This window comes from Poecilia reticulata, chromosome 11 (genome assembly GCF_904066995.2).
Source record: "Poecilia reticulata chromosome 11, P_reticulata-male-v2, whole genome shotgun sequence".
Lineage (NCBI taxonomy): Eukaryota > Metazoa > Chordata > Actinopteri > Cyprinodontiformes > Poeciliidae > Poecilia > Poecilia reticulata.
The window spans coordinates 3,314,703-3,326,828 of record NC_088840.1 but is presented as its reverse complement, the minus strand read 5'-3'; the positions used below and the strand labels follow the sequence as shown (position 1 = coordinate 3,326,828).

General features: G+C 42.5%; 1 protein-coding gene across 2 annotated transcripts in view; it reads right to left on the bottom strand.

Moving 5' to 3' along the window:
• Nucleotides 1-12,126, bottom strand: part of hivep3a (HIVEP zinc finger 3a) — a 33,016-nt gene that overhangs the window by 1,623 nt on the left and 19,267 nt on the right. For both annotated transcript variants that reach the window (XM_008421527.3, XM_017307578.2), the window contains exons 2-6: nucleotides 7,691-11,878; nucleotides 6,760-6,938; nucleotides 2,642-2,778; nucleotides 2,497-2,562; nucleotides 1,469-2,013 (exon numbers count right to left, since the gene is read on the bottom strand). In XM_008421527.3, coding sequence (XP_008419749.2) covers nucleotides 1,469-2,013; nucleotides 2,497-2,562; nucleotides 2,642-2,778; nucleotides 6,760-6,938; nucleotides 7,691-11,542 — 4,779 coding nt within the window. In that variant the 5' untranslated portion in view covers nucleotides 11,543-11,878. The remainder of the gene's footprint in view (nucleotides 1-1,468; nucleotides 2,014-2,496; nucleotides 2,563-2,641; nucleotides 2,779-6,759; nucleotides 6,939-7,690; nucleotides 11,879-12,126) is intronic.

Here is a 12,126-nt window from a genome sequence, read left to right as displayed (position 1 = left end):
AGTTCAGCTATAGACTTCAGGTTCTTCCAATTAACAGTTAGAATTTCCTTTACATCCACTAACTTTGAAAAGTAAAAATTCCTGCCACAGGCAGCACTTTGAGGTTACCCTGAGTTTTTAAAAATGTTTTATTATCATTTTACTTTTTTTTCACCTTTATTCTTAAGAAAAGTTGTGTGGGAGAGAACTTAAAAATGGTGTTTTGCCTAAAAACGTTCTGATTAGTTTACCAGCTGGCTGTTGCTTTTTCCATAAGCTCAAAGTTGGAATTGATTGCAAGATGGCTCCTCTCCCCACTGAGCCACGGTCGCATCAGAGTAAAGAGAAATGTGAAACACAGGTATCCCTTTCCTTCCACTTCACAACTGAGCCCTACATTGTGTTGCTATGTGGCATTAAACCCCAATCAACACATTGCAGTTTGATATTGTGACATGACAACAGAGGGAGAGATTTAAAGGGGTAGGAAGTCTTTTTTTACTGTTTGAGGAGCTTCCACCACATTTTCATGATATCCCTGTTTTTTGTGGCTCCAATCTTTCACCTGCTTCCCAGTTTTCCGGCCAGCTGCCCACAGAAAACATGTTGACTCTATTTCGAGGCTCTCCTGGTTTATTCTGAGCTCAGGAGTTACAGGTTGATAGGAAGCATGAGAGTTGCCTTTCCTTCCTGTTCCAATAAATGAGACTTTAAACAAGCTGAGATGTAGCAGCCGATCTATATTTGCTCTTTGTGTTGACCGACTGGGATTAAACTGAGCCACACAACATTGGCTGTTTGAGTCTGAAGGGCGTTTATTTTAGGCTGAGCTAAACTAACATGGATGGAGTCACAGGTGAAAGAAGGCTTTAGCTTATTCCTAGGCTGTTTTCACACCTGATGGTCCGATAGACTCGGTCTGATTGGGAACCAAATTTGCAACATTTGTTCCGTTTTCAGCTGCTACGGTTCTCTTTCACTCTGCACTCTGTCAAATCAACCAGACACTTTGAAAAATCCCCCTCTTCACCTGTGGGGGCGCTGCACCAAGAATCACTGAAGGCCATGACACAAAAACATCTGAAAGCAACTGCCTTCTTCACAAAGTCTAAGCAAAAATGGAGTGGCACCTGACTGTAGAGGTTGTAGGATTTCTCTTTAGTCTTTGGTAAAAGACCACGAGCCATTTTTCCCGTTAGCACTAGACCCTCATGGTAGCTTGGGTCGTATCTACCCAGAATGCACTGTGCTGTAGTTCACTTCCTGCTATTGGAGTGGTCTCCAGTCCACTTGGTGTTCTCATATTAATTTGAAGAGCACCAGAGTTCATATCACCTGAACCAGGACCGAGGTTAGTAGGTGGACCAGAGTTTGTCTTATTAATCTGCATCAGAGTTCCATTACGCATTCACACCTTCCCAACTAACCGGACCTTCTAGGCAAATGAACTGAGGTTTGATTAAATTATAAATTTATTCAACAGACTCACCAGAGCTGCAGCAGGCCGTAGCTCCTTCGGTGGAAGGCAGGTTTGACACGGAGCAGATCCACCAGCTGGGGAGCCAGGAAACCCGGCGGAGTGGGACCCCTCGTCCGGGCCCCTGACTGGAGATGCTGCTGTCTTCAGAACTGAGGAGACGGGACGAGAGGACGGAGACAGGGACGAGGTTGGCGCAGGAGACGGGTGTGGGCCGGGCGATGCGCTGCGAGGTGGAGATGGCTCCCTTTCTGGACCTGGAGACTGGGTGTGTGGAGAGTGGGAGGCCCCAGAGGACGAAGCACTGAGGCGCCTGCGGGCGAACAGGGCCCTCCTGGTGCTGGCGGAGCTCCTCATGGTGGGAGGTGGGGGGGGCGAGCTGCACGTGTTCCCCACCAGCCGGCCCTCCACTCCAGCTTTTTCCCCACTAGTGTGTGAACCAACAGGTACTGTGGACCCGCTGCCTTCATCATGTGTGCCGTCATCATCCTCGTGAGCAGCGTCTTGGCGGTCAGACTCCTTGAGTTGGTCTGGATCGGCTGCTTGGTCCTTCGATTCTAATGGAGCAGAAAGAAAAATTGATTTAATACTTTTCTGTTATTTTTTAATTTATGAAAGTTTATGACTTGTCATGAAGTATCATTTGCTAAATAATGTCACTTTTAATGCAAAGTTACTTTAAAAGTTGCATTAAAGTCCATTAAAAGTTCCAACTTTGAATTATTTGGTAAATACTGACACTTTAATGGAAGGTTTGCACTTTTAATGGACTTTAATGCAACTTTTAAAGCAACTTTGCATTAAAAGTGTCATTATTTACCAAATGACACACAGTCATAAACATTCATAAAGACTCCTTTATGATCTTAACGGGTGTTATGTCATATTTATGACGGCGTCATGTCATTCTTATGCACACCCCTTCAAATAAAGGGTTAACAAATGAGCAGTTATGAGAATGAAGAAGGACCAAAGTAAAGTTTCTTTATGACAAAGTAATATTTAACAGGACCATATCATCAACACAGAATAGAACAAACCTCCAGGTGTGTCGTCCTGGTGACCTCTGCCCTCTGCTCCAGGAGTCAGGTGTTCACAAAGTCCCACTGAAAATAAACAGCAGCTCTGTGGAAAGGAGCTCGGACCAGAGAAGAAGAACAGCAGCTTCACTGGTTCTTATCTCACCTGGAGCGTCTAGCGAGCCGCTGCACACCTCGCACACAGATGTCTGGGATTCTTCTGGGAGTGCGGTGGGATTCCCGAACTCACCCGGGCACTTCCTGTCACACTCACCACACACCACTCCTGGCTGGGCCTGGGATCTGGACGAGTGGGAGATCAAGAAGGTTTAGTTTGTCCAGCATCTACATCAGTCAGCTGTTAGCACATTAGCCGTCTGGTTTTCACTGTGTGCCCAGTTCAGCTTCAACAGACCAGCTTTCAGAAGTCTTAATGGTCCACTGCTATGCAAAATTCACCTTTTGCATGTTTCTGTCCTTCGTTTGGTTATCTACTGCTTCTAGAAAAAGAACACCCAATGGTTCTTTGGGAATAAGTCAATATTCTCTGAAGTCTGCAAAACAACCCATTTCAAAAACATCTACATTTTTGCATCACATTTTTTTAACCTAGCAACCCCAAGCCAAGCAGAGTTCCTCCCCTGGAAACCGAAGCGGAGAGCCACCCACTTTATTACAACACGATGCTAAGTTTGTTGTGCTGGATTTATGCTGCACAATGGCTGCTGGAAAAGGTAAATATTTTGTTCTTAGCTGTAACACAGAGCATGTGTCCGTGCATTTTCTCCCAGGCACAGAGAACAGAGCTCTATGGCTTCATCTACAGTTTTGCTCTCAATGTTCCTGGGATGTTGCTAAAGAAAGTTGCAGTTTGAACAAATCAGTTTAGAAAGAATTTCTCTGAAAACTACCAACAGGATCCACCAAATGACTTGGTTCCTACTGTCCGTCACAAATCTGCAGATGATGGCTGTGTAAATACATAATGCTGTCTTGTTGTTCAGCATGAACGTGATTTGTTAGTTAGCACAAGCTAGCACCAAATGGGTTTGGTTCGTTTGACACAGTGCAGTGTGAAAGCGAACTGAAGCAGCTGAAACTGGGAAAAAAAACTATATACAGTAACTTTGGTCCCTGATCAAACTGAGTCCACCAGCTTTTCATCAGCTGTGGAAACATCCTGAGGAAACCTCCAGGTAAATAAAGACACTTCAGTGAAAGGACCCTGCACACACACACAGCGCTCACACTCCACACCCGTTAAGAGTCGATGCTCTTAGCGTTCCCTGTACTGGGTGACATTTGGAGTCCTTGCTGCCTCAGTTTTGTCTTTTTGCACCTCAGACAGACTGAACAGATGGAGAAAAGCAGGTTTGCAGATGAGTCATGTCTTTAGGAAGGCTGCGCTGCCGCGGCAACATGAGTCACAACATGGCTTTATGCACAAGCGCTCACATCACATCCCAAGATGTGCAGATGGCACCTCTCTTCCCTCCCTAGTGTGTTCATTCCTGACAGGTATTATGACACATAAAGTCAGATATATGGTCCAACATAAAAAAGAAAACATGGTGAGACAGTGGTAGAACTCCTGTTCATGGAACCAGAAAATAAAAGACATCTGTTATTGCTAATTAATATCTTGCAGATATCTTAAAAGGTGCTCACCGCAAAAAATTACTGGCTAGCCTCAAAGCTTAAAAAAAAAAAAAGAACATCCACGTGTTTCTTAGAAAATCTTTCCTGGGTGTGTCAGGGCTGGTTGTTGATTAATGTTCAGAACCAGAACATTAACTTCTGAAAGCCATCCGTGTCTCTGTCTCTACACAGTTTAGGGTTAGGGTCTAATTATTTTAGAACGGAACCAAAATCGGGGCAATATTTTAAATTGCTTTTAAAAAAGCTTTTCAAAGTCATCCTTACTTTGGCTTGATGCTGTTTGAAATACAGTAGTGAAGAGTTTTACTGTAAAGCATGCACAAGATGAGTAGTGCAGCTTCTAACAGCTGCAGTCTTTCCAATTAATGCCAGTCTTGGTGAAAGGTGAACCTCCCATTTGTTAAAGAACCATAGGCAACAAATGTAGTTTCAATACGATTTGATTGACATTAACATCAATTCAATTTATGAGTCAACAGAACAACACTTGATTTGGTTTGGTGAGAACAGAACAGGAGAGCAATGGTAATAAGAGTTAACATATTAGAACCAACCTTTTCTCTAGTAGTTCTTGCAGCTTTATTTCAGTACATTTTAAAACATCTGCTCTGAAACGGTGAGCAGCGCGTTGGGAACAATCTACCAAGCAACAGATGTGCTTCAGAGGCCTCTCAGTAAGTCTGAAGGTGTATTTTTACACAATTAAAATGAAGTGGGCCGTCTTTATAACTGTACATAATTGCAACCCCCCCCCAAAAAAAACTTATTCACACACGATTTACTGTTGCAAACATGTAAAAAGTGATGCTACATCTAGGTTTCATTCCAAAATCTGTGAGTACCAACTGCTGTGCAGATGCTCTCCCATCCTACATGGGTCTGCCAATGAATCACAATGAACTGATTCATCTTAAAAAGACACGCTGATGCTGGAAGGGCAGATGGAGGTTTTACCTTGATGCACATTCAGGTTGTCCCAGGAAGTCAAAGCTTGGAGCTGAAATTTTCCAACTGCTAATTACTGTTAGCAAGCAGGATTGTCAAAATAATCAAATTTGACAATCCTATAATAATCAATGTTTCTAATCAATACTGAAATCATACATTCTGTAAAGACACTAATTAACCAAGCTTTTTTTTCCTTCTCAAACTGGAATTTGGACATTTAGCCCCTTCCCTCCATGCAGAGGAACACAAACAATATTTAAATAATTGATTGTTTTGAAGAATGATCGATTAGTCAGATTAAAAGTTAGGCAAATCTTTCATTGAAACACTTAAGTTTATAGTATGCACTTTTATATGTATAGTGTATTGTATACATTAAAAATGCAAATAAAGACTTCAATTCATTTTTAAAATATGGTAAATATACATTTCTTGTCTAACATGCAGTAACAGCATTCCTTCAGTGAACGTCTGATTGTTTGTAGTAAGTACAGTGAAGAAATACTTCTAACATCGACATGTGGAAAACTCAACCCTTTCTGCTCCACTTTACATTAGAACAGTGTCGGGTTTATTTGTTGACTATTTCTTCAAATAATCAATTAATAATTGCATAGAAAATTATTGTTCTTTTTTTAAGAATTTGAACTATGTGAAGGTAAAATTACCACTTGAGTTCTTGTCTTTTTTCTTTCTCTTAAATGCAAAATGTACATATTATATATACAACTTTGACTTAATCATTGCTCTGAATATGTTGTTCTTTTAGCAAATGGCCGTTTTTTAATTGATACTACAGTTAAAAATTTATTAATTTTTTTTATAAATTAGCCAAATCTGTAATAAAAAAACAAAGAATCCTCAATGTTATAAGAAGGTATTTGTATGTAGAATTCTGAGAAGAGTTAATTCAATTTGGAAAAAGGCTGGAACATAAACAAATGTGTAAAAATGTGTAAAAATGTGCTGTGAATACTGTAGTTTCATGGTCCAGTATGCGGTCAGCACTGACCAGAAGAAAACCTCCCACCTTCCTCTGACTGGCTCTGTTCTTGTTCTTTTTTGAACATGAACAGAAGCCAATGACAAGAATGGCACGGGGCTGAAATTCAATTTTAAGACACAACAAGAATGAAAATGGCCACCCCATAGATATGTGTGGTTGCATATGCAGTTACATTCTGGAGTTCTTCCCATATATTTTTATCCATTTATTTAGTGTCAGTGTGACACCACCAACACACACACACACACGCACACCCACGCACACACACACACACACACACACACACACACACACACACACACCCCCGCACACACACACACACACACACACACACACACACACACGCACGCACGCACGCACGCACGCACGCACGCACGCACGCACGCACGCACGCACACACACACGCACACGCACACACACTGCTCTGCTATTGGATGAGAATGGCAGCAATTGCTGGTGTAAATGAATCTCTGCAGGAGCGGAGGAAGCTCAGGTAGTTTTCTGGCTTTGGCTCTTCAACAGACGGACTCTGTTGGTGCACACAGCCAACCCTGAGCCTCTCCATCATGAAGGAAAGAAACATGAATAAACTGGTTGATGAAAGCTTCGATTACAACTGGTGTTTAATCCAGCTAGTGTTTATGGCTCTTTGTGAAGACGTTTATGCTCACCTTCTTTCAGATATCCGGACTTCAAGTGGCTGTTTGTTCCTGAAGCATAAACTGACTTCCTGCTTTCGTCTTTTCTTCTCTTTCTGCTCGTTGGCTTTTCTATTCGCAATGTCATCTGTCGGCAGCTGAACCTTTAACATCCGCTCATGGTCTATGCAGTAGAGGGGAGTGCTGTAGACCTGAACTCGGAAAAAAAGAAAAATAAATGAACCAATTCTGCCTCTTGCATGGCAAGGGAAACCAAACCTAGGAACTCACTATGAACAAAGTGTTATATACCATTTGTTACAGACTTACATGTCAATAGTTTGTCTTTGATGACCATAACTATAAATGTTTTTATAAGTTGCAAAATATTTTTGAGAATCACAAGTTCCAAAACCACATTTTTTCAAAGCAACAGGTTATTTGTTTCTTGAATGCACTTCTGATTTGTTTGAAAAATCTATGTAGTTTATTTCTAGGAAAAACATAGACAGAACAATAACTAAAAATCGCTTACACTTCAGATCAGATGAAGCTAACTTCATCTGATCTTACTAGTTTAAAAAGTCATTTTAAAATATCTCTCATCGTCACAAGAGATGTTTTAATCTCCATCCAAACAACCGGCCAAGCAACCAGGGCTTGACCACCCCCTGGTGTGGTCTTAATCTCTTATATTAATAGGAGGGTCCAAAAGTTATCAAAGTAATCTTAACAATTCAAAAAGGAACAATTAAATACAGATTTTGGTTCAAAATTATCTTACGTATAAGTTAGAAATTAATAGAACTCATGATTTGCAAAAATTCAACATAAATGGTCACAACAATGATCAACAAACTTTTGATGCTTCCAGAATTGAAGTTCTATTGTATGTAATGATCTGTCTTCTCAATCTGAAGATTTCTTAGACAAAAAAACTCTCACAGGTCAGTGCAGTATCTACCTCAGTAGAGCAGAGACGTTTGCAGTCCTCATCCTCCAGGGATTCGGTTATCCTGACAGTCATGGATGATGTAGTATAAATGGAGGAAGTGAGCCTCTGCTTACAGTGCAGTAGCGAGAGTACAGTCTTGCTACAGAGCCCAGGTGGGTTGGGGTCATAGCCACTGGTAGACCACGATGAATACACCGAGGGCTCCTGTTCATCCAGAGTCGATGGATTTGGCTTTATATAGTTCAAATAGCACCAGCTGTTGCAAGTGCTTGAGAGCAGGCTGGGGTAAGAGGGTTCAGCACATGAGGCTGGAGAAGAAACATCTGGTAAGCATGACAGAGTTTCCTGTTTGAGTTCTTGACTCGATGTATTAAGTGCTGATATGTTGGCACATCCAACCTCCTTCTCCTCTTCTTCTTTTATTCTTTTCTGCTGCTGTTGTGACTCAGGGATGAGCTCTATACTGTTTGAAGGGGAAAGCATACGCTTGTTGCTACTGGATCCTGGACACCTTGGGCCATCCTCAGACCATGATTGCAAGTCTAAACTTGTATTTGGGTGGTTTCTGAGTTCGGCTGTTGAAAGACATACTTTAGGTGAGATGCCGTTGAATGCATTGTGTGGCCTCTGGGAGATGGTCTGAGATAGAGTAGTGTATATGGCACATGCTGGGGTGAGAGTGTCTGTCTGGAGACGAACAGCTACTGCTGGAGATGTAAATGGCCTCAGTTCTTCTAAATTGTATGTGATATGAGGGGTACGTTGGTGAATGTGGGAGTTACTGGTAGGCCCCTCGGTGTATGTTTGATGTTGTGGAGGAATCTCTAGTTTCAGCCCAGTAGACACAGGAAGATAGTGGGCTCGGGCTGCCCCCGAGGGTCCATATGAAGGATTAGTCTGCGGTACTCGAGGAGGAACCTGCTCTGGATGGATGTAAGAAGCCTCCTTTATCACATCTACTGAAGGTTCGTAGCTTTTTGACAGTTCTGTGCTTCCTTTTAAGTGAATATTTTGACTGAGTTTCCACTTGGTGAGAATCTCTTTGCACTGCGATCCCTCTGGAATACCCAAGACTCTGACACTTGATAATGGGGGAGAGGAGGACCTGCTGCCATAAACAGTAGTCTGACTTCCTTGAGAACATCTGTCAGAGCTTACATGTTCTGGACTATGGCTCAGGACAGTAGCATGCCCTTCCTCATCATCTTGATCTCGGATTGCTGCATGTCTCATGAGGAGACATCTTCGTCTCTCTTTCCATCCAACTGCAGAGCGTTCAGGCGAAAGACTACTATAGTCAAATGATTTACTGCGGGTCTCGGCCATTTCAACACCAGGTTGTGGGTCATGAGGGGCTTGCTCAGATGCTGAGCGCCTCATCTCTCTTTGATGATGAACCCCAGGCACAGTCAACATGTGAGGGGCTCTTGATCTCCTCAGCGCTGTTGATGTCATTACCTCCATGTCTGGTCTGCTTGGTTCCTCAAAAGATGTAGAGCGGCTGGACGCGTATGATGCACTGCTGTCCTGACTGGGGCTACGGGGCAGAGACATGGAATCAAAGCTAGAGTCACCTGAGGACTGGGCAGCCTCAGCTAAACGCAAGCGCTTCTTCTTTGGGGGAAGCTTTTCAATGGGAAGCTGTGCTAACGAGGGGCTCCTCTGTGGCCAATGAAAATCATCAAGCTTCTCCAATTTTTTCTCTGCCAAGTTTGGTTCTTTTGAGTTATCTGGGCAAATATTTAAGTCTTCTGTTACAAGTATTTCTGGAACCTGCACATTATTTTGACGGACCAGCTTTCGGCTGGTAGGTTTAACTGATTGATATTGTGGTTGGGTTTTAGAGATAGGACAATTTTCTTTATGAGGTGGAGAGCTGTTTGTTATTTTCAGGCTTTGATATTCATGACATGAAGATTCTTGTTTTTCAAATAAACTAGTGTGCTGAATAACAGAGCAGGTCTGCAGTGCTGGCCGTCTAGGGCCCTCAACAGCTACAATAACCTCATCTTTGCACCGTCCTGATGAAAGAGCCGAAGGGGACAATGAGAGGTCATCAGAATCAAAACTATCCTCTTTTCTTCTCTTACGCATTGTTGAGACTCCGGCTCTGACTACATGGTTACTTAGCTGTGAGCTCTCCATTGGACTCATTACCATTTCATTTTGCGGATAATGTGCATGGCATAGGTTTTGCTTGTGTTTCTTATATCCTTCCCAATCCTTGCAACCAGTGCCACAGGCCTCACATTCATATGGCTGTGGTTGACGTTGCCTCTGACCAGATACTGTGGTTACACTGTTGCAGGAAAATGTATGCGATATCTCTTGTTCTTGTTTCGTAGGCTCAGAACCTATAGGGATTTCGATGGCTGGTTGCCTTCTTAGTGTTCCAAAACGGCGCGGCGTTTGAGTTTCAGAAGGTTTTTCATCAAAGGACTGAGTTTGATGAAATTTACAGGGAACAGTACTTGAAGTGTCTAATGAACTTGATGCAGATGGCATTGAAAGACTTCTAACCATGGAGGCAGAAGATATTTGGCAAGAAGGCTGCTCCACTTTTAGGGATGCATGATGAAATTTTTCGCAGGGAACTCCCATACTGATGGAGCCTGTTGTTTTATACCCAAGATTTCCAGATTTAGGGCTATGAATAATGGGTTCTTTGATGCTAGGACTCTTTTGGGCCTCTGAACTATTCTTTCTAGTCAGTGAAAATCTCCTTGGTTTTACACTGTCGATTTTACTGGTATCCACCACTGCCTCGTTGATAGTGATGAGTTTTGTGATATGATCAATGACTTGCTTTTTGGGGACACTGAATGAGATGTTTTTTTCCTCATGACCAGGGAGATTCTGGTCATGATGACGGGACATTCTCTGTAGTTGTCCAAGGCGTCCATATTTACCAAGGATGATCTCCGCATAGCTTTTGGCACTTGTGTTTGTGGGACTGTCTTGTGGTTGCTCTGTACTTTCAGAACGGGAGAAGTAGCCAGATTCTGTACTGCCTCTGCTACCTAAAATGAGAGAGGAGGTCTTTTCATCAGAAGAGTCCTGAGAGCAATGTTTCCCTCTACTTAGACGAAGGGCCAGTCTCTTTTTCACTGCAAAGGAGTCATTGCTGAGTCCAGTTCTGTCCTTTGCCACATCAACTTCAGGATTCTTAACCGAGGCCACGCTGTTTTGTCTACTTGTAAGGGCTGAAGCAGAGGATAGATGTCGTGTTTCATCCTCTGATTCAGTGACCTGCTCTTCTAAAGATTTTGGCTCCCCAATTGCCAAGCCTGCCTTTACCTTGTGGGTATGTGATTTGCGGTGTTTGTACAGGTTGCTCTTTGTCTTAAAAGAGAACCCACAAGGGGCACAAGGATAGGGTCTTTCGCCTGTATGGGAGCGAATATGTTTCTGTAGAACACTGGGCTTTGCACATGCACGGCCACAGTAAGTGCAAACATATTTGCCTGGTTTCTGAGGTTTGCGTTCACGTTTCTGTTTGGGATTGTCCTCTTGCGTTTCTGATGCAGACTGGATAGTAGCGTCTTGAGTGCAAGGTAAGCCTCCTAGAGACGAACAGGAAACTGTAGCTTCTTCTGTTGCTGCCTCTTGTTTGTGTTCCAGCTCTGTATCAGAGGCAATGCTCTGACGCTGGTGCCTAAGACGTTTACGTTCAGGGTTATGTCTTCTGGACAGCTTGGGCACCTGTGCTGTACATTGAGACTTTGGGCAAGCAGTTGGTTGTTGTTGAGATGTCTGGAATGGAGACTTGCACCGCAGACCTTGCTGAAGAGATTTTGATTGATGTTGTTCTTGACCTCCAGTCTGCTCCCCAGTTGTTTTCTGACAATGCAAGGCCTCCATAAACAAGAAGGAAATCCCCAGGTAGACACTTGATTTGCGTCTGCCTCAACCAGGCCACAGAATCAAAGGCAAATCTTTAACTAGGTTTCACATAAGGTGGTTTGGTCAACTTGCCTACCTGATGTAAGTGGCAGGCTTCATGATTCTTGCTTTATTGACTCAATCTTGATTGCTTCATAGCAAACAATATCAACTACAGAGCAGTGACATCAAATAATCCAGTTGTTTGGGGAAGGAATTCCTATGCAGTGCTGATCCAGTAAAGGTAACATGGAGCATTTATCCAGTTTTCAGACTCATTTGAATGTATGACTCCTGTCTTCTGAACATTATGATCTGTGAACACAAAAAATGATAAGTTCATTTATAATTGTAGTTGACAGATTATCATATTGTTTATTTCAAATTATTCCAAATTAAACAGAATCGTAATTTCTTCTATTGTCATTGTGCACAAAGAAAGCACAACAAAATTTAAAAACTGTTATACATGTATATTTTTAACATTATCCTGCTTTCTGAAGATTTTAAATAAAAATCCTTTCTGTAACTTTTGTAGAAAACTTTATGTCGATGACACATGA